We start from the raw sequence: 23,476 nt of genomic DNA on the forward strand, positions 1-23,476 counted from the left end.
GGGTCTTTTTTTGTGCACATCTTTTGTTGCATTAACAAACTATAGTCAATATCACAAATTACAAATTTGGGATGACTTAAGGAAGTCAGTTTTCTCAAAATGTCCACATTCTGACTGTCATGGTTTTACTGTTTAATGACAACCCAATTCTGCACATTGCTGCTGCAACGCAAAATAAAACTGTGTGAACTAGAAAAAATGTGCAGGTCATAAAAATCAAATGGCTCTAAGCACTATGGGACTTAACATTTGAGGTCATCAGTTCCCTAGACTTAGAAACTACTTAAATCTAACTAACCTAAGGACATCACACACATCCATACCCGAGGCAGGATTCGAACCTATGACCGTAGCAGTCGCGCGGTTCTGGACTGAAGCGCTTAGAACTGCTCGGCCACATTGGCTGGCTGCAGGTCATACATCAGTAATTTTGACTACCGACTTAAGGCTATATGGAATTTAGTGAAACAAGAGAATGGACAACCAGCCACAGAACAGCACAACATTACTACTGATCTGAATAGAAGGGTTATAAATGATGCATCACATGCAGCAAATATATTTAATAATCATTTCTTAAATATAGTAGAATGTATAGTGACAAATAGCTCAAGAGAAAAATAACAAAAGTATGCTGAAAACGCAACTCTCATAAAATTCAATCATATGAACGATTGAATCTCCTTCAGAGATTTAGAAAATGTATACTCTCTCAAACATAAAAGCTCATCTGGTTTGGTGATTGCTTGGTTGATTTGGGGGAGGGGACCAAACAGCGAGTTCATCAGTCCCATCGATTAGGGAAGGATTGGGACAGAAATCGTCCATGAAAGGAACCATCCCGGCATTTTCCTGAACCAATTTGGGGAAATCACAGAAAATCTAAATCAGGACTCAGGTTTGAACCGTCGTCCTCCCGAATATTAGTCCAGTGTGCTAACCACTGCACCACCTCACTCGGTGTTTTGATGGTGTTTCCAACAGAGTACTACAGACCTTTTCTCACATAATAAGCCCTCTGTTATCTGAAATATGTAATGCATCACTAACTCAAGGCACTTTTCCAGAAAGACTGAAATATGCTGTTGTCAAACCTCTGTTTAAGAAGGCTGATAGGAGAGATGTCAATAACTACCGACCTGTTTCACTACCAACACCATTTCCCAACATTTTTAAGGTGATGTATTCTAGAATAGTATCTCACCTGAGCAACAATAATATCTTCAGAAAATCACAGTTTGGGTTTCAGAAGAGTTGCTCTACTGAGAAACTTAGGTCCACTATTTTTCCTCATATGTAAACAATCCTCCACCTAATATACAACAAGCAGACTTAAGTTCTTTTTTGCTGATTACAATATTATTGTAATCAATGCAAGTATACACACACAAACAGAAGAAATGGTAAACAATGTTCTTAAAGTATCACTGACAAGTTTTCTGCGAATGGTCTCAATCTCAGCTTTAAAAAGACAGAACATATTCAGTTCTCTGCATCTAGAGCTGCTACATCCATGATAATTATAACACACGGTAAGGAAATAATAAATAGGTTGGAAACTTTAAAATTCTTAGGTGTCCATATTGATGAGAATTTAAACTGGAAAAAGCACATACTTCATACAGCTATATGAAGATGGTATCTCTTCCCAAAAGAACAGATACCATTGATGACCGTGCAGCTTCTCTAGAATGAAATGATAATTAAATCGAAACCCTTAGCTGCCGAAAGGTGTTGTTGATATACATCAATGGGGACAGCTGTAAATGTGTGCCCCGACCAGGACTCAAACCCGGGATCTACCACTTACATGACAGACTCTCTATCCATCTGAGCCACCGAGAGCACAGAGGATAGTGTGACTGCAAGGACTTATCCCTTGCATACTTCCCGTGATACCCACAATCCCAACTGTCCACAACCTACATTCGTAGCATTCCTAATAGATATTTGCCCATTCATTTCAGCTGTCCCCATTGATGTATATCAACAACACCTGTCGGCAGCTAAGAGTTTCGATTTAATTATCATTTCATTCTAGAGAAGCTGCACGGTCATCAATGGTATCTCTTCTTTCGGGAACAGATACCACCTTCATATATAGTTAAAGGCTACCCAGCCATTGACCTCCTCCTGTGCGAATGTGTACGCTTTGCCCGATCTCTTACAGGACTCGTCAGCTTAGTCTGGCGCGAGTAATGAGTGAATGGGCTAGTATGTATTAGGAACATTACGAATGTAGGTTGTGGACAGTTAGGAATGTGGGTCTCACAGAAAGCGAGCAAGGGATAAGTCCTTGCACTTGCACTATCCTCTGTGCCCTCAGTGGCTCAGATGCATAGGGTGTCTTCCATGTAAGCAGGAGATTCCAGATTCGAATCCCAGTCAGGGCACACATTTTCAGCTGTTCCCATTGATGTATATCAACAACACCTGTCGGCAGCCAAGGGTTTTGATTTAATTATCATTTCACTTCATACAGCCACATTTGCACTTAGAATCACTGCAAATCTTGGGGAGAAGCAAATCAGTAAGTGGACATATTTTCATTAAATAATGTCACAAGGAATAATGTTCTGGTGTAACTCATCTTTAAGAAAGAAAGTCTACATTGTTCAAAAATGTGCTGTACGAATAATATATGAAGCTCACCCATAATCATCTTGTAGACACCTGTTTAAGGAGTTGGGCATTCTGACTACTGGTTCACAGTATATTTATTAACCCATGAAGTTCATTGTAAACAATGCACTGTAGTTCAGAAGGAACAATTATACACATAATTACTATACCTGAAGGAAAAATGACATTCATTACTCTACATTAAGGTCACCTTAGCACAAAAAGGGGTGCACAATCACAATGCTGCAACTAAAATTTTTGATAACTTACCTAGTGCTACAATATGTCTAACAAAAACAAGGACTTAAAAATGCTCAGCATGTAGCCATAATTACACATTAATTTGTGATCTGAATGCAAAAAAGCTCATTCCAGATCATTATGATTTATTCTGCAGATGATCCCTGGAATAAGAAACTAACTTAACTAGCAAAAAGCACTAGTCTTATTGGTTACCCTCAAGCCATTATTTGTATGACTCTCACAAAAGAGTAAGACAAGACATTAGCTTACCAATACAAAACCTAACATAACTTCCAAATATGAATGACAACAGATACTTACAATAATTTTTAAGAAGAGAGGAGAAGATGATGAAAGATGTGACAAAGGATACATAGGAGACGAAGGAATGTAATGTTAACAGAGATTCTGTACAAAATTAGTATCATATATTTTTGAATATGCTAATTGAGTAAAGATTCTTCATAAAGGCTTTTGCGTCTAATGATAAACTGATGTTTAAATTCTAAAAACGTTATTTTACCTGTTCATGGAAAGATTTGGCATGTCTTAATATTGCAATGGCATCACCAATTAAATTAACTCCCAATTCCTTCAAAAGATCCCTATTTAACTCAAGAACCATATTTAAATGGATTCTGTTTTGACAGAAGCTAGATGCATATGAGGCTGATACATTTGGTGGAATGCCTGCATCCCGGAAGAAATTCATCCACTCATCTGCAACAGGTTCAAAGCAAGAACATTTATTTGATACATATTTTCCAGTGAACCAATACACTATACAATATGTTTGATACTCTCCAAGATATTTTTATTAAAAACAAATTCTCGCACCGATCACAACAACTGTCACACAAAACCACTGCAGGGAATTGATCAGAAGTTTTAAAAAAAAAAACTGTAAGATATTAAGTTCCACTGACCATTCTTGGAAACACAATGGTGCTAACTGGCTAAAAATGTCTGTAATGAGGTTCTAATACTGTGTGCAAAATATTCTAGTTATCTGTCTGTCTAATCTGCTACGGTTTCATAGAGAGCAAAAATTAAGGTGGTTGTACAGTTACGTTAGGATTATTTACATAGGTTTACAAAGCATCAGTGCAAAGTATATCACTATTCTATCAACCTTACTGTCTCCTTATTAAACATGTTCACAGTTGACTTCATTTTTAGATTTGATGCAGATTGACATTTTAAAAGAATAATACTAATGCAGAAAAACAGCAATGAATGCTAGAAATATCCGAGCAAAACCAGCAATTGACCTTTGACTTACACATAAATGTACACATTGCACATATGTACAAACAGAATAAGGGTGTATATTCAAAGAACACCACCAGAATTAACTTACAATATTGGTATGAACACTGAAAAAGCACAAAAGGGGAATATGAAATTGTGAAGTAAAAGCAAGCAACAAATGAATAGTACAAAGCAGAAATCCAACAGAAAATTTGTAACAAACAAAAGTTATACTTTCATAATAAGTAAAACTAAGTCTCACACTCTACAACTCAAGTCATAGCAAAAGAAAAAGTGACTTCTGGAGGAACAAACCAGTAATAACATAGAGTAGACATGTAATTATTCTACCTGAGGTGGCATCACCTGACATCACTTTGGAAATCAAGTAGCTGTGGCAATATTACTGCTGACCGCCGTAGCACTACTACCCCAATCAAGCAGGAGCACTCTTTGACAAGACCTCGCCTACCAGAACACTGCACATACACCAGCCCAGGACCTGTCTGAGCCAGTTGTAATTCTATTGCGGTGCTGCAATGGAAGTGCACATTGGTTGGCCTATTGGTTTGGTTTTGCTGTGGACTTTGTTCACAGGCAGCCCTTATGTCTACGGTTAGGCTATTACAACCAGCCTCTGAGGAACAGTATAAGAAGAGGCACAGTTCTTACACAGCACAGGTAGAGTACATGGAATCCGTTGCGGGGAAGATTTTGAGTGAACGACTGAAGAACTGCATTGAAAGTGAAAAATGAAGCAGCTAGAAAAGTGAACTTATCTATATCTATATATGTACTTTGCCACTGTATGGTGCATGGTGGTGTGTGCCACTACTAGTTGTTTCCTTTCCTGTTCCACTCACAAATATATTTACCCCATACAAGCCCAAATTTCTCTTATCTTCGAGGTCCTTATATAAAATGTATGATGGGAGTAGTACAATCATTGTGCAGTCAGTTTCAAATGCCTATTCTCTAAATTTTCTCAATATTGTTTTAACATTGTCTTCCCTCCAGGAAATCGCATTTCAATTCATGAAGCATCTCCATGATACTCACATGATCACTGAGCCTATCAGTAATGTGATCACTGAGCCAATACGGTAAAAAATCTAATGGCTCGTCTCTGAATTGTTTCAGTGTCTTCTTTTAATCCGACATGGTGGGGTTCCCAAACACTTAAGCAATACCCAAGAATGGGTCACACTAGAGTTCTGTATGTGGTCATCTCCTTTACAGAGAGCTACGCTTTCTTAAAACTTGACCATTTGCCTTTCCTACTACACCTTTATGTACTCATTCCATTCATATTGCTTTCCAACATTATGGCCAGATATTTAATTGAAGTGGCTGCGTCAGGCAGCACATTACCAATGCCGTGTTTTTCCTACTCATATGCATTAACACACACTTTTCTGCATTTAGAACAAGTTGCCATTCAACCAACTAGAAATTTTGTCTAAGTACCTTGTATTCACCAACACTCACTCACCAATGACACCTTCCCATGCGCCACAGTGTCGTCAACAAACAGCTGCTAACTGCTGCTCACCTTGGCCATTAGACCCCACTCGTATAATGTGGCAAGGATTAGATGTCGCCAGGTAGTGTAATACGCTTTTCGTAAATCAAAAAAGACAGCAACCAGGTGTTGGCATCTGGAAAAGGCTGTTCGGATGGCAGACTTGAGGGACACAAGATTATCAATGATAGAGCGACCCAGGTGGAAGCCGTCCTGACTTGGAGCCAGCAGGCCACGTGATTCCAGGACCCAACTGCTGATACATCATACGTCCCACCAGCTTACAAAGAATGTTGGTGAGGCTGATGGGCCGGTAGCTATCCACATCAAGCGGGTTTTGACTGGGTTTGAGCACTGGAATGATGGTGCTCCCCCGACGTTGCAATGGAAAGACACCATCGCACCAGATCCTGTTGGAGATGACGAGGAGATGTCACTTGTAGTCACATAGAGATGTTTAATCATCTGACTGTGGATCTGATATGGCCCAGGAGCAGTGTCGGGGCAATGTGCAAGGGCACTAAGGAGCTCCCACTCTATAAATGGGGTGTTATAGGATTCACTGTGGCACGTAGTGAACAAGAGGAAATTCCCTTCCAGCCACCGCTTGAGAGTGCGAAAGGCTGAGGGTAATTCTCTGATGCAGAGGCTCGAACATAGTGCTCAGCAAAGGGCGCTCCAGGGAAGGGCGCTGCTTTTGCTGCTGTAGAGCTCGCCGACGCTCCTTAATTGCTTCAGCGACTTCCGGCGACCATAAAGTGACTACCATTTGCCGGGGGAACCTTGAAGAGCAAGGGATTGCATTTTTTGCTGCAGAAAGGATTGTTGTAGTAACTTGCTCAAAAATCACATCGATGTTCCCATGTGGGGGAGATTCAACGGCGACAGCAGAGGTGAAAGTTTCCCAGTATGCCTTGTTTAAGGCCCATCTGGGCAGGCGTCCGTGGGCCTGACGCCGGGGCAGTGACAGGAAGATGGGGAAGTGGTCACTGCCACACAGGTTGTCATGTGCTCTCCAGTGGATAGATGGGAGAAGTCCTGGACTGCAAATTGATAAATCAATGGCTGAGTGACTAGCATGAGCCACACAAATGTTTGGCGGCCCCAGTATTTAAGAGGCAGAGGTCGAACTGAGACAGTAAAGTTTCGACATCTCTGCCTCGGCCAATAAGCACAGTGCCACCCCAAAAGGGGTTATGGGCGTTAAAATCTCCCAAAAGTGGGAAAGGTTTAGGGAGTTGATCAATTAGTGCAACTAATACATTTAGGGATACTGCGCCATCTGTAGGAAGATATACACTGCAGACTGTTATTTCCTGTGTCGTCCTTATTCTGCCACCCACAGCTTCAAGAGGGGTTTGAAGGGGCACATGTTCACTACAGACCAACATAAACGCAAACTCCACCTGACACTGTATTGTAGTCGCTTCAATTCCTGTAATACCCCTTAGAGCTGCGAAGGGCAGGGGTCTACATTGCTGGGAACCAGGTTTCTTGGAGAGCAATGCAGATAGCAGGTGTAAAGCTTAACAGTTGCCGCAGCTCAGCCAGGCGATGAAAAAAACCGGCGCAATTCCACTGGAGGATGATGTCATCGTGAGACTGGGAAAGCACGGAACATTCAATGAAGCAGTTTACACCTCAGGGTCACCTGCTGCCAACAACTTATTGCCTGATCAGTCTATATACATTGTGTCTGAGGGTCCGGCGAGATATAGGTCCTCAGCGAATGCCAGAATCTGCACCTCATCTGCAGACGCAGAGCTTGTAGGTAGTGGTGGTATGAATGCCACCACAATTCCCTTGGTCTTTGGGATCTTCTTTTTGGACTTCTCTTGCTGATCCTTAGGTTTTCCTTGGCTGGGAGGACATCACTGATTCAGTCTCCGGGACTGAGGATTAGTGTGAAGCCCTACGACCAGCTGCTTTTGGGCTCTTCAGTCACTGGCGGGTGTCATCTTTCCCACTAGCAGAAACCTGGGAAGGGAGTGACCCAAGAGACCCTTTCCAACCTATCGAGAGGAGCCGAAGAAGATTTACACTTCACTGGCAGAGAAGTGGGGACTGATATTCCCGATGGTTGGGAGGTGGGGGTTGTTCCCAAAGTAGGTGGTGCAGGAGCAACAGGAAGGGAAGTGCCCCCCACCCTCAATGCGGCAGGTGTAGGCTTCTGGCTCTGAGAGGTGACTGGGGTTGGCGGAGCTGATGGGCCTAGAACTGTTGTAGTGGCAGTGTGAGACGATTTCATATGTACAGGGTGTAGGCGTTCAAATTTCCTCTTAGCCTCAGTGTAGATCAGGGTCCCGAACCCCATGATTTTCCTTTCTTTCTGGAGAATCCTGCAGTCAAGCGAGCAAGGCAATCGGTGCTCTACACAGTTGACACAGATGGGAGGAGAGGCAGATGGAGTATTGGGATGTGATGAGCATCCACAATCTCAACATGTGACACTGGAAGTACAGAGGGAAGACATATGACCAAACTTCCAGCACTTAAGACACTGCATCGAGGGGGGAGGGATGTATTGCTTGACGTCACAGCAGTAGACCATCACCTTGACCTTCTCGGGTAATGTGTCACCCTCGTAGGCCAAGATGAAGGCAATGGTGACAACCTGATTATCCCTCAAATGCGGGTGGATGCACCAGACAAAATGGACACCTCGCTGCTCTAAATTGGCGCGCAGCTCATCGTCAGACTGCAAGAGAAGGTCCCTGTGAAATATGATACCCTGGACCATATTTAAGCTCTTTGGGGTGTGATGCAAACAGAAACATCCCCCAGCTTGTCACAGGCTAGTAGTGCCCGTGACTGGGCAGAGGATGCTGTTTTGATCAAGACTGCCGACCCTGAGTGCATTTTGAACAAGCCCTCCACCTCCCCAAACTTGTCCTCTATATGCTCCACAAAAAACTGAGGTTTCATTGACAAGAAAGATTCCATACCAACTCTCGTACAGTAAGGGATGAATAAGCTTCACTGCCACTTTAGCCTGGCATTCATCCCATGGTGTGGCTTGGGGGGGGGGGGGGGGAGGGGAGGGGGGGGGCATATTTCTTAGCGCTCAAGTTAGACCTCGACCACTTAGAGACTGCTGGTGTTTGACCACCAGCAAGAGATGACGTGCTATGCTTCATGGCATGCCATCCAACCTGATGCCACCCACTCCGACCAGGGGCCCTCCCACGGGGACCACCCAGCTGCAGCAAAAGCCACCTGGCATGATGGCCATTGCCAGGTGTCAAAATGGCCCAGGGTGACGGGCATCTACTCTTCAGCATACGTGGGGAGTTAACATTACAGGCATCAGCAGAGCGATCCCTGTGTGGTCAAGCGGGTACAACCAACAGGCAACATGGCCCACCACAATGGACTGGCTATTGTGATGGATATCAGGCACAAACAATGCACAACAATGCACAAAGCGACACTGCACAGAGGATGAGGGAAAATGCACCCAGGAGGGTGACCTCACCCAACACTGGAGAATGAGTGGAAGTGCAGATCCACACTGACAAAGTCTGCGACAGGTCTCAGCACGTGAAGGACACTATGCACCATATAAGGTGCTCTTCCCCAAATGACTTGCTCTTCGAGAAAATTTTGAACAAATGGAGGTCAAACCCTACAGCGGATCATCAAATAAAGGCACAAACATGTGAGGCTCCTTTTAGTCGTCTCTTAAGACAGACCTATTATAATCCCTGGACCCACAGGGGGGGAGGTAAAATGAAAAACCAGATCAGCTCGATGGCATTGTCTGCTAGCACCAGAGGCAGCTTTTCAGCAAGTTTAAGGTCTTGCCGCAGGGTGGCCAAATTGGGGCAGTCCAGTAGCATGTGAACCACTGTCAGATGGGCACCACACCAACAACAGGGTGGATCCTCACATCATAGGATATGGCCATGGGTCAGCCAAGTGTGGCCAATGTGAAGTCGACAGAACAGCACACCCCCACGACAAGCAGTTTGTTCAGAGAAACCAGGACAAACCAATCTGTGTTCCAAGCCTCCAACAATTGATGGCATAGTCAACAGACCCATTCCGGTACCTCCACCTTCAAAGTCGGAATCTTGGTAGCCAACTTGGCCGACACATCGGCATGTTCATTCCCTGGGATCCCAATGTGACCTGGTGCCTTGACACAGATAGCCAACAATCCAGCTTGATGGAGTAAGAAAGGAGATCCTGGACAGCCAAAACCAATGTTTGTTGAAGGTAGTACTGGTCGATAGCCTGATGCAGTTCTGGTGCACTGTTGTGGGAGCTGGATCTCTCTGTCAGGAAAGAAGACACGGTAGTTCTGATGCACAGAGGAGCAGTGAATGTGTATAGCATAGTTGAGCAGCAGTTGGCATACGAACTGTAGTGGAGGTACCTCAGCCTCTGCAAGTAGTCTGTTCACAGCATTGGTCCAAAAAGCAACTGTCATCACCTGGACCCAACAGTGGTGTATCAGGTCGAGCATCCATAATGCTGAAGGTGATGCCAAGCCGCATGTCACACTCCCATGATTAATATGGCACAGGATCAGAGCTTTGTAGAGCCACAAGAGTGTAGAACAGTCTGCACCCCAGTTGGTGTTACTGAGGCAGCATAGTGTATTATGGCGTGACCAGCACATTTGTTTAAGTTGGCGAAGATGGGGAAACCACGTCAACTGGGCATCGAAGACCAGTGCCAGAAAATTACAAGACTCCATCACAATGAATAACTGATCATTGATGTAGAGTTCTAGTTGTGGAAGATGGGGAAACCACGTCAACTGGGCATCGAAGACCAGTGCCAGAAAATTACAAGACTCCATCACAATGAATAACTGATCATTGATGTAGAGTTCTAGTTGTGGATGGCACTGTTCCTCACGGAAAGATTGGATAAGAGGTGGCAGGCATCCACATAGTCCCCATTTGTGAAGTTGGTGAAGTATGTTGTACCTCCAAATCATGTCGTAAGAGGTCAAAAGACATACTAACCAAATGATTTAGGCATAAGAGAGTTCCTGTATCACATTAACCTGTATTACATTATCAAGGACAGAGAGGTAGTGCCTGAGACAGCACTGGGAGTAGCAAAGGTGAGGCAGCTGTTGACCATACACTCAACCCATAAAACTGGTAAGGGCTGCACTCCAGTAACTGTTAGGGCCAGTGTGCGCCTTGTCTGGTCTGCATAATCAAAATAATTTTGCCTTCTTCCAAGTCTTGGGCCACTGTCTACCAAACCAGATCTGACTGAAGTAAGACAGAAGCTTGCCTTTGGCTCCAGGGCACAGGTGACAGAGCCCAGTATAATGAATCTAATTCAGTCATGGAGCAGTGTATCTGACCGTGGACAGAGCTGTTTCCAATTTCCACATGGAGAATGAAAGATTATAGACCTCTTCTCTACACAGCCTCAGAATCTCTGCAAAACAGCTGAGGTCATAAGTGCCCTCACAGTAAAAAATCATGTCTCTAGAAACATCCACAAAGACTCCATTTTTCAACACGGCCATAGGAGGAGGTGTACTGCCTTTACTTGAAACCCACCTTTTTGAGACCTGAACTTACACAGTGTCAGTTGACCAATTAATGGAAGCCACAAATTCCTTCCGGAGTTGCTCTTCTGTTCTTTTATCACTTGCCTCACTTGTGCTCTTGCAGGAAGGAAGAAATTTTTCTGAAGGTAGATGGTGTTCGAAAGCTGCATTGCCTGGCTCCAATGGACGACTGACACTTGTCATTCCACCAAGGCACAAGCATCTTCTGAGGCGATGGCTGGACTGAGGAATAGAATCTGCAACTGCTTGTTGGACCACACATGTGACATGGCAAACCATCTCTTGGGCACAATCCTTTTGTTCAAAGGTGGCCTGCTGACGGTATCGCAACCAATTTGCCCTTTGAACCATCCATCTTCGCAGCTCCTATTGACCATCGTCCATGACAGCAAACAAATCCATACTGGAAATTTGTCACTAAAATGCATATCTGTGGCTACTTCGACTGAACTGAGTCAGCAATAACTGGGAAGCAAAAACGAACATCAATGTAGCAGTAGAAAAGTGTGTCATCTGACCACAGTTCAAAAGGCAGATAGTCTCTGTATGGATGCAGTACTCCATAATTCAAAACCTGGAGCAAATGGTACCTGTGCCCCAAAGCACACTGTGTGCACTGAAGTCACCCATAAGAAAGAATGGGCGGGAGAGTGCCCGAAGGAGTTCTGTTAATACATTTGCATCCAATGGATCTCGAAGTGGAAAATATAAAGAAAATACTAACTGGTGTGAGAATTCCAAATGCAACTGCTTGTACAGTTGTGGCATGAGGGACGGGAAAGGATTGGCATCTGTCATCAATAAAAACAACCACTCAACCCTAAGCCCAGTCTCCAGTACCATCGTTCTTCCTGTAGGTGTGGTAGCCCCTTAATAGAGGTGTGTCGGTGACTTTAAAATGAGTTTCTTGTAAGTACATGCAGAACAGTCTCTCCTCAGCCTGGAGCTGCAATTCTTCCAAATGTGATTGGTATCCATTTAAGATACACTGAAACAGGGAAGTCCCTGTTGGAGCCATTGATTAGTGATGGTTGTCTTTGTCCTATTCCCCCCATTGTGGTGACTTACCCAAGAAAACAGGGGGAACGTGAGATGGATCCCAGTTTTCTGGTTTCTCCATAAGGATACCTGTCATTAACCATAACATCAGCAATGGAAAGCAATGTTGCTAACTGACGTACTAACTGATCCAAAGATTTTTCTGCCACTTTCTTTGAATTTGAACAACTTTTGATTTGATGTTTTTCCTTACTTATGGGGGTAATCATGTGCATGAGCAGAGGGAATGGCTTTATGGGCTTCTGGTGGTGATATGAGGCTGAGGCTCCAGTTCCATCATTTGTGGATTCTGAATGATTTCAGGTTCAAGTGTAGCTTTTCCCCCAGTGAGTATACTGACAAGTGTATATACTTGTACTTGAATCTGTGGTGGAGGCATCACACTTGGCGACTGGCTTCTCAAGAGACAATGCAAAGGAAGTAAGAAACATTGGAGGCTGCATAGCTTTGAAAGCTTTTATGGTTTCATCATAGGGTGTGCACCTAGTGACTCAATTCCTTTGTTCTCCTTTTCTCATTATATACACCACACTTCCTGTTCTTCAGTGCGTGAACCCCGGGACAGCTTATACATTTCATAGGAAGTGTCTATTCAAGAATTGACTCTCTACACTTTCCACTCATAGCCCTCCCGTTACATATCTTAGTGGTAAGAACAAATCTTTGACATTTGGAGCATCGCAATGGGTTGGGAACAAATTGCCAAACCTTAAGGTGGATACAGCATACGAGAATATGTTCAGGTGAAAATTACAATAAATGTTACAGTTTTTTCCAGTGTGCCACTAATTCTCCTCACATAGATCCGCATGTTCTTGATACCCTTATTTTTCTACTCTTTACATAACTCTTTAGGTCTGTGTCCATTATAACGGAGCAGATAGGCACCCTTACAGAAGTTAACAGTGTTATGCAAGTCAACCACAACAGGGTACTCAAGCACTTGCATCCCAAAAGCTTAAGTTTCTTGGTTTGACATGGCATTATGAAGTAGTTAAATACTTTTTCAAAGGATCCAACAATATCCTTTAATGCCTTGTAAAAAGTTACACCTTCTCAAAGGTTTCCTCTGTTTTCTTGAATACAATTAAAGTGTTGTGGCAGATTAGTGTATTATTACTGTAAATCTGAGGCTTCTTCTCAGGCATACTGACCAACCAAACTCTCCTTGTTGGGTGGGTGTAGCTATTACCTGCTGGTACACCCATTTTGTCAGGAGTAGATGTGAACTGAAGTCACTCCACAAGGATCGTCACTCCACAAGGATCCCAGAGGCCTCTAGGGAAATAAATGCCTAAGCAATCCTTATATAACTTCGGGGAGGGGGAGGGGGAGGGGGGCAGGTGTCATGGAGGTTACCCACAAAAGACCCTTGTAGTCTAGGCAGTGAAGTCAAGACTCCCATTCTCCAAAACACACAATGTTCCACTACCACACCTGATAACAGTTCCTGCAGCGTGCCCAGAGTTTATGGTAGAAGAGGTCAGGTGGCAAAGGTCAGACGGCGCTAGCCAGTCCGCAGATCAGGAAATGCACGACTGCTGTACCTGTAATAAAACCACTGTTGGAGGAGCTCCATGGGACACAGCCTTTCCTTCCCTAAGCGTACCACAAGCTTGAAGAGGACCAGACTGGCAAGATTCGGAGAAAAAATCTAGCGCTCCTCATGAGCAGTTTTATTTGGGCGAATGTCGTCAAGGTCCTACACCAACAGGTTGTTCTCCCTGGACTATGTGGGCTACTGAAAATTCACAAGGATGGATCGCCTCTTCACCCCATATTAAGTAACACTTGAGTGACTACCAAGTGTTTGGCTAAATATCTTACTTATGTGTTAAGACATCTCTTAGGAAAATGTGACCGTCACATGCACTCAGCAATTTTCCAACCTTCCTGCTTCTGGCAGTACATTGACAACATATTTATGATGTGGCTTTGTGGAACGGCAACACTACCTATGTTCCTCCTAGCATCTGAACTATCTCCACTTGAGTATTAAGTTCATCGAGGAAGTGGAAAATGATGGCTACCATTTCTGGATGACATGGTTAAAACAAAAGCCTGCAAAACACTGGAAGACAGCACTTGTCGGAAACCGACTCACACAGAGTTATTTTTCCAGGCCAAACGACATCATCACTGTGCATAATGTTATAGGGTCTTATGCTCCCTGGTACACGGAGCACATGCAGTCTCAGACTCCGACAGCCTTCCAGGTGAGTTGCAACACCTAAGACCAGTGTTCCAACGGAAGGATGGATGGGTGAGGTAAAAGGGAGCAAACTATGAAGTCATCGGTCCCTCAATCATTTGTGTGTCGAGCCAGGAACACTTCCCAGAGAGGAAGGGCACAGAAGACAAATCCCAATGAACCTGACCTTATCTGAGAATCAAGAAAACAAAGAGGTAGAAGAATGTATAAGTGAGAGAAAAGCAGCTCGAGACCTCTGGGACATGATATGTGACAGGAGATGCACCTTCTGCATCTAACTGGTGCTTCCCCACCTAGCATTATCACAAGAAAACTAGCAACACAGGTAAGTGGTTAAATCTCAGAAAGGAGAACAACAATCACAAGACAGTAAACTGATGACAAATGTAAAAGAATAAGAAGAATTAAAAAGGTGGGAAGGGCAAGAGCTAGGCCTGACCACTGAGAAAAGATAGCCATGGTCCCCTGGGTCAGAGCAGGCAACAGAGCACCCTCCCAATCCCTCAAGCAGCAAATGAGGCTAATGAAGCCTACCACAAAAAGAGGAATATAAACCACCTTGACATGTAAAATATAAAACCAGACTAACCACTTGATCACTGTCCACTAGCACCAGATGCAGCGTGTCACCAACCTCAACATTTTGCCTTAAGGTGGCCAAATTAGGGTAGTCCAGCAGGATGGGGACATGCTCAGACACGCAGCACACTGGCAGTGGGGTGGATCCTCACTTTCGAGGATATGGGCATGGGTCGGCAGGTGTGGCCAATGCGAAGCTGACAGAGAACAGTAGAGTCACTGTGAGAAACACGAAAGAAAGACTGCCACATGGTCATGAACTCCTTCTTTCTTGTTCACAGTTTATTCAGAGCAACCAGGCACACCAATGCATTCGAAATCTCCAACAATTGATGGCATAGAGTGGACTGAAGGTCCTTTTCCTGTATCACCATCTCCTAAGTCAGCCAACTTGGCCAATGGGTCAGCATGTTCGTTCCCTGGGATCCCAATATGATCTGGGCTCCAGAGAAAAACAACCAACCATCCAGTTTGGCGCAGGTCACAAAGCAGATCCCATATGGCCACAAAACAATGGGTGTCGAGGGTAGTACCGGCCGATAGCCTGAAGAATACTCAGGAGGTAAAACTGTCTCAGCAGTTTAAGATTGAAGGCTGAGGACTCAAGTGATGGCTATCAATTCTGCAGTGAATACACTGTGTCCGTTTGGCAGGGTGCATAGTTCACCGTGCCCTGCACGTGTATAGGCAAAGCTAGTTCATCCACTGACCATAGAGCCATAAGGTCATAGCACTTCCGTACCTAGATTCGAATCAAGGATGGCCACGAACAGGTGGCAAAAAACCATGAGGTCAACTCTGTCTTTTGGTAAAAAGCATAGATCAAGGCAGATTTGAAGATGGCTACACACCATAGAGGCATACACGATTACTCCTTAATAAGAAATGACTATGGGGTAGTAGGTTTTCAATGGATACATCTCCTATAGAAATGCAATCATGATTCAAGCCCTGTGCCTCTGTTGTGAGAGGTGGACCTCCCTACCAGCAAAAAGAACATGGTAGTTCAGATGTGTGTAGCAGAGCAGCAATTGTGGTTGTTTGATATATAGGGTGGGGGGTGGGGGGATGGACAGAATGGGGTGGGGGGGGGGGGTGATTCCAGCTTCTGCAAGTGGGCTTTTCACAGGACTGGCACTGTCACAAGTTGGATGTTACAATGTTGTACAGATTGCAGCATCTGCAATGCGGAAAGGTGTTGCCAAGCCATATACCTCACTCCCATAATCAAGATGGGACAGAATCAAAGCTCCGTAGAGCCACAAGAGTATACAGCATCCTGTGCTCCACCTGGTGTTACTGAGGCTGCAAAGAATATTAAGGTGTGACTATCAAGTTTCCTTCAGTTAGTTGGTTGGTTGGCTAGTTAGTTAGTTTGGGGTGTAAAGGGACAAAACTACAAGGTCATCTGTCCTTTTTTCCTGGAGCAAACAAGGTGCTAGGTAAGACAACACCCAAATTTAGTTCAAGCAAGTAAAAGGGGTTAAAACGAATGGGGAACCACAATGAAAGAGAAAACAAAAGAAACGAACACGAAAAGGGGAAAACGTATACCACAAGGAAAAGTTGACGAAGGTACTAAAGTCAGAGAGCAGATGGTCTGGGCTGGCTGATCATAAGAATAAAAGAGGATGAGCCAGCCACTCTGCAACACACTAAAATGTCCAGCCCAAAAAAACAAAGTGAGATGAATACACTCAAGGAAAAGATGAACACTAAGACAAACAAATGCAATGAAAGGGTGACAGAGAATTAAAATGGAGGGAAGGTGGAGGAAGGCCAGACGCCTGCCCATAGATGGTACAATAAAAAAACCCTCAAGAATAAAGCGTAAAACTAAATCTGCTGATGAGGCACTCAAAGAAAAGAGGAACACCAAGACAAACAAATGCAATGAAAGGGTGACAGAGAATTAAAATGGAGGGAATGTGGAGGCCTTGGAAAGAAGGCCAGACACCCACCCTTAGATGGCACAATAAAAAAAACCTCAAGAATAAAGCGTAAAACTAAATCTGCTGTTGAGGCATTGTTGCCCAACACCGTAAGCAGGGTGCTGGGAAGCGTAAAATTCCGATGCAGACTGGCTAAAATTGGGCAGTCAATCAAGATGTAAACAACAGTCATAGGGGAGCCACAGCGACACCGAGGTGGGTCCTCGTGACGGAGGACATGACCATGTCGTAGCCACGTAAGGCCAATACGGAGCCGGCAAAGGACAACAGATTCCCTGCGAGTGGTTCGCATGGATTACCACCAGACATTTGTTGTCTCCTTGATAACACGGAGTTTATTTGGTGTACAGAGGGTGTGCCATTCAGTATCCCGGATCGTGAAAACTTTGCAGTGACGGCTGCGGAGGGCAGGGGTCTGCATTGATGGGAAACAAGTTTCCTGGAGGAGGATGCGAAAAAAAATGGGGGAAATTCATGTGAGACATCGTAACTCACCCAGGTAGTGGCAAAACTGCTACAGTTCTGCTGGAGGATCTTGCTATCAGTATCTTGTGGAGACATTATACATTGGTTCCAAACCACAGTGCGTGTGTGTGCGTGTGTGTGTGTGTGTGTGTGTGTGTGTGTGTGTGTGTGTGGAAGGGGGGGGGTTGGAAGACAGTGGCAGGGAGGGGGGGAGGGTAGGATGTGGAGTGGGCAGGGGCCACTAGGGACACCATCTCAGATAAAGAGGAATAATGTGCGACACGGGGGCCACTGGAACCGCCTATTTGGAGGACTGCTTCTTGTCCTCTTTCCCCTTACATGATTCCAATGTCTGTGAAGGTTTGTCTGCCACAGGTTCTGCGACAGATGAGCAATGCAATGTCCTACGATTTGTGGCTCGTGCTGGTTGGCGTCTGGTTGTAGATAAGCAGATTCATGGGGAGATAGTGTCCCAACTGACTCCTTCCTGGTAAAAAATGCTGGAGTAGGGCACTGCTTCTCCTGCCGGGGGATGCAGACTCATGTCCCCAGTGGGCAAGAAGTAAACACTCCCAAAGGTGGAGTCAGGGAAGCAGGAAGAGGTTGGCCCAAACCTACCTGGAAAGCAGATGCAGTTTAGTGGCCCCAAGGGCCTGACAGACAACACGGACATGTATGTAGGATGGAGATGACCATATTTCTTCTTGGCCTCTTCATATGTAATTCGACCAAGAGCCTCGAACTCTTTGATTTTCTTTTTCCTTTGGAAGATGGTGTAGTCCAGAGGGGCACAAAGAGCATTCATGTGCAACCGATGTCCACAATCCTTACAGATGGGACTGCTGCTGCAACGTGAAGACATGTGCCTGACACACTTGCATTTGTAGCAGCACATGAGAGGGGGTGGGGGGTGGGGGGGTATATGGCTCCACATTGCATTGATACACAATAACCTTGAACTTTCCAGGCAGTGACTCATCTTCAAAGACTAAGATGAAAGCTGAAAGCTCCAATATCAACTCTATTTTATTTGGTTCCAGCTGGACATGACAGACAAAATGCACATCCTGTCACTCGAAACTGACAACCAACTTGCCATCCGCCTGCAAAATGAGATCGCGGTGGAAGATGATACCTTATACCATACTGAGACTGTTATGGAGTTACAGTTAGAAGAATGTCACCCAGCTTGTAACAGGTGAGCGGTACCCATGACTGACCAAGGGAGGCCATTTTAATCGGAAAGGAGCCACTTTTCATTTTTTAAATTGCTACTTCTTCCCCAAACCTGTCCTTGAGGTGTTCAACAAAGAACAGTGGAATTTTAGTAAAAAAAAAAAAATTCTCATTGATCCTTGAACAAGTAAGTACTGGGGTAAATATTTCTTCTTCCTCCCACAGAGTAGCCAGTGAAGGAAACATTTTGGGGGTCACATTTCTCTGTGTTGCAGTCTTACCTACAGAAGAGATTACTGGGGCTGTGCAGCCACCGGCAGAAGAAAATTTACCTCTGAATGAGGGCTCTCCCCAGGGGTGTCATCACCTACAACAATGGTTACCTGGCCAATAAACTATTGCTTGGAGTCTTCTTGCACCAGACATGGCAGGCACATACTGATTGGCATGAATGGGGAGTTTCCAGCAGCTAAGGCACCAACAGTGCAATCTCTTGACCCCCCCCCCTCCCCAAACCCACCCACCCACACACACACACACACACACACACACACACACACACACACACACACACACACACACACACAATGGCTATCACACGCTGGATTATGGTGTAGAATGTTCACAAGAAAGGCAGGGTACAAAGACAGAAAGGCATAAATGTGAATATATGTCGTGTTGGACAACCTTCCCCATACAGTCCACACTTCTGCAAAATCTGGAAAAGAAACAGCAGGTCAAACCCAACTAGAGGGGCTATTTAGTTAAAAGTGAAAAGTTGTAGTGTGCTGGAAGGGAAGAATATGAGTGTTCAAAATCACAAACCAAATCCAAGTACAATCAGCACCAAGAATAGTACCATCCAATTCAAAGGCAGATGGGGAAAAAGAATAATTGATGGATAGATTTAAAGAAAAGAAAAGGAAGCAGCACTGCAACAGCCAGGGTCCTGTGATGGCCAAGCATGTACTCACAAAAGAGAGAGAAGCCTTCTTGGGGTTCTCCAGAAGGGTCATTCCGATAAACAGGTGCATAATTCATTATGGTCAATGTGAAGGGATGAATAATGACTTGGAGGCAACTGCAATGACCTTCTTGCCACATTCTGACAGCATGTCTTCAAGAATCAGAAAGACCCTCAACAGATATAACATTAAGTGTGTTTTTCATCCACTTGCTTCTCTTCTGTGAAACACACCCCTTCTACAGGGTAAGTGTTCACAGATCTCGAAGTGTGCATTTTAGACTCCATGTTTACTTGACACTTTTTTTCTTGTTTTGGCCCACAGAACCTCCTCCCAAAGTATGGAAAGCAAAGTTGCAGTAAATGAAACTTGTTTCACAGTATCGAAGATGAAGTGCTCATAATTCTTGAGGTATGTATTTAGAGTTTATGATTACTAGACTATTTTGCTCTGAATAATCATTCCTGTTGTATCTCTGAATACTGACCATTACTCCTGGGACACCTTTATATGGAGCTTCTCCAACACTATGTTGCACTCAGGAACATTGAAGGCTTTAAATAAGTCTAAAGGAATGCCAATGGCATTTTGTTTTTGTGCACTGTTTCTACGGCATTTTACATTAAATTGAAGATGTCACTACACCTCTATTTGTTTTTCTGAATCCATGTTGAGTATCAGTGAGAATTTTGCTTTTGTCCAGAAATTTCATTACCCTATGATAAATTCCTTTTTGTATGATTTTTCTAAACCCTGATAATGACAGTTTTCTATACTTCATTCGCTCCCTTTCTTATGAATAAGGACAACTTTAACAATTTTTACAGTCTGGAAATGTGCCTGTCAGAAAAATGGACAATATCAGCAAGATGCACTGAAATGTAATATAATGTGTTATGATGTAATCTGGATTAATATCAATTCCAGTTGACATTTTCTTAAAAGTTGATGCATCATGGATATTTCATCTGGTACTATTTCACATATATAGACTGGTGAGGAAGAAGAGTGTAGTTTGTTTCTACTATCTCCTTTGTCTCTATTAAATTTTATGTAATATCTACATAGTAACACCTGAAAAGATTTGCAATATGTTGCAGAACAATAACACCCTTGCTCTCAAGGTTCAGAATGGTATTTTGTCTGGCTTATTACTCTCCTGTACATCTGAACATATGTCACTATTTTTTCTGTATTTGTGGGATTTCTTTCTCCTGCCATTTGTGATTCTGATACATTTACCAACCATCTCTTAGCTTCTTTAGTTGTGCCTCTTATCAACTGTGTTTTCAGCTGGAAAGCAATTTCATAGTAATCACTAAAGTTGCTAGAGAATATCTCTAACTTATTCCCATCTTGCTCGTGGTAATACAGTTGAAGGTTTCTACATTATATATACTGAACTTTCTCGCTGTTGCATTTCTTTTATAGTTTTGGGTGGGCAGTAAGTAGCTTGGGAAGATAACAACTTGAGTTTTATGATTAATAAGACTTGTATTTACAAATTTTGCAGTACAGGTTGTATTCACAAATATCTGATCCAGGGCAGTAGTAGTAGCTTCCATAATTCTTGTTTAGGTTCCTACTATCTGCTTCAAGTTGAAAGTATCCCTAAGGTTGAGCGATAGTTCTTTTCTTTTTCTGGTTCCAATAAAATCTCGGTTGAAGTCTCCAAACAGTACTACCGATTTCTTGTCCAGAATAATCCAGATTAGTACATATACAAGCTTATTCAGGAATGAGTCAAACTTTCCATTTTACGGAGCATTAGATACATGTTACAACTGTACTGGTATCACTGAGCTTAATGAGTATCAGCCAGAAGTTCCTTTCTGCATTAAATGCTGAAACTTATTAACAGATTCATATTTTAACCAGTGTTTGGTGAAACATGAGTACCTACACTTTTATAACTGTTTCTATAAAAATAATTCGCCAGTATATGACCCAGCAAAGAAAAAGAGAATTTGGTCAGTCTTTAGCCAGTGCTCTGTAATGCACAGAATACTAATAAAACTGAGTTCTGCATTCAACAAAACCTCTACATTTAAAACTTTGCATCTGATGATATGATATTTTGTTTGCAAACAAAAACCTCTGTTGCTATAATTTAAATGATAATGAGTTCTGATTTTCACACAACATTTGAATTGCCGAAGGGTATTTTTATCACATCACTAATATCATTCTTCTCTGGTAAGGATTTGTCCATAAAACATTGTGTGTGTGGAGCTTGGAGTCTACTTCTGCACTGTTGGTATCAGAGTCTTTCTTACCAATGAGCTGTGCACCATTTCTGTGTAAAAGAGAGATGACTGCTCTATTGGTGAAAGGAGAAGCTGTGTTGATGAATGGAGAAGGTATGACAATGGAGCTAATTTCTTTGTTGCTCTACATCTTATCTCAGATTTCTTCATAAAATATTTGCTTATTTTTTCCCACCAAAAGCTGCTTCCCTAGCCCATTTAAGTGTAGTCCATGTGTAGTGTGTAATATACATCCTATACCACTAAGATCAATAGTTTCTATATTTTCATATTGTGTGCATATTTTGAACAACAATATGTTTGCAACATTTCTCTCTTTGTGTACATAAGATAACAGAGATATGTCGTATCAGAGGGAGATGGTCATCAATAAGACATCAGAGTGAGTCAAGTGTCCTAAACACTTTCTTAATTTATCAGCGGCTTTTGAAGTTTTTGAATAAGTTATTTACTCCTCCAAACGACACAATAAAGTAATTGTAAGTACTGACTTCAGGCAAGTTGAAGAGTTTCCTGATTTCATACAAGGGAACACAAAGCTTAACAAATGCCATCACTGTTCCAGCTATTGTGTCACTGATCCATGTTGCAATCCCATGACCATAATTGTCAGCAAGCTATTTGAACCACTGTGGTTCTATACAGCTATGACTTCCAGACACTATGGCACATACCTGCGAATCTCCATTAAGAACTGGAGAATCCTGTTTCTGCAGGTTCTCTTTTTTGTTTCCACTCTGACACTCAATATGCTTCATAGTATCAATGAAGACATGCTATTTTCTTTCTTCCCACTGCTGGATGCCTGATTTTGCTATCAGAATTCTTTTCAAGATTAGTAATGGTATAGTCCATTACATACATAGTACATTACAAAAGACTTTCCTGGCGAAAAGTGAGCATTTTGGATGACTGCAAGTTTTCATGCTTGTCTTTCTACATTTTTATTTCTTTAGTCACATAGCAACAATTTCTTCTTTGCCTCTATCTCGCAGCTTTAATTTTGGGTCACAACATTCCTTTCAATATGCTTTTGCACTGCTAATGTGATACTTTGTTATGCAGTGAAAATTTTCTGCAGACAATGTTGTGACTATAATTTCCCACGTTTCGACTACCTTTTCTGATTCTTTGGCAAGGAATACTCAAACATATTTTGTTAAAAAATATAATAGTTTTCTTCGAGAGTTTGAAAATGGATATTTCGAAAATATAACAAGAAAATACTGAGCTGAACACGCTAAAACTAGCACGAGATAGTTCGTCCGTTATGGAAAACTGGTCAAATGTGAAGTGCAATAACAGCAAGACCAAAGTGGAAAATCAGAAAACCTGTGAAAGTTACACAATCTTTGTGCACGAAAATACATTTAAAGTACTTTCAACCACCGATAGTGAAAAGGTAACATACAGTTCACATGAACAATGGGAAAAGCAAAAAGCCACTGAATAAGGTAAGAGAAGAAAATTTACTGACGCAAACAATCGTGAATGAGGTCATTCTAATTGTGCCGACCAAAAATCGAGCTGCAGTGCTTAGTAAAAAAATACAAAACCATTCCCACTTTGTGAACTCCAATAACAGCAAACTGTTTGTGCCTTCAGACAGCCATGGCCGTGG

At 43.0% G+C, this 23,476-nt stretch overlaps 1 protein-coding gene across 3 annotated transcripts in view; it reads right to left on the reverse strand.

Annotated features, from left to right (window-relative positions):
• LOC126198598 (uncharacterized) overlaps window positions 1-23,476 on the reverse strand; it is a 236,137-nt gene that overhangs the window by 204,162 nt on the left and 8,499 nt on the right. For all 3 annotated transcript variants that reach the window (XM_049935067.1, XM_049935060.1, XM_049935052.1), the window contains exon 2: window positions 3,389-3,585. In XM_049935067.1, coding sequence (XP_049791024.1) covers window positions 3,389-3,585 — 197 coding nt within the window. The remainder of the gene's footprint in view (window positions 1-3,388; window positions 3,586-23,476) is intronic.

Source organism: Schistocerca nitens, chromosome 1 (genome assembly GCF_023898315.1).
Source record: "Schistocerca nitens isolate TAMUIC-IGC-003100 chromosome 1, iqSchNite1.1, whole genome shotgun sequence".
Classification (NCBI taxonomy): Eukaryota; Metazoa; Arthropoda; class Insecta; order Orthoptera; family Acrididae; genus Schistocerca; species Schistocerca nitens.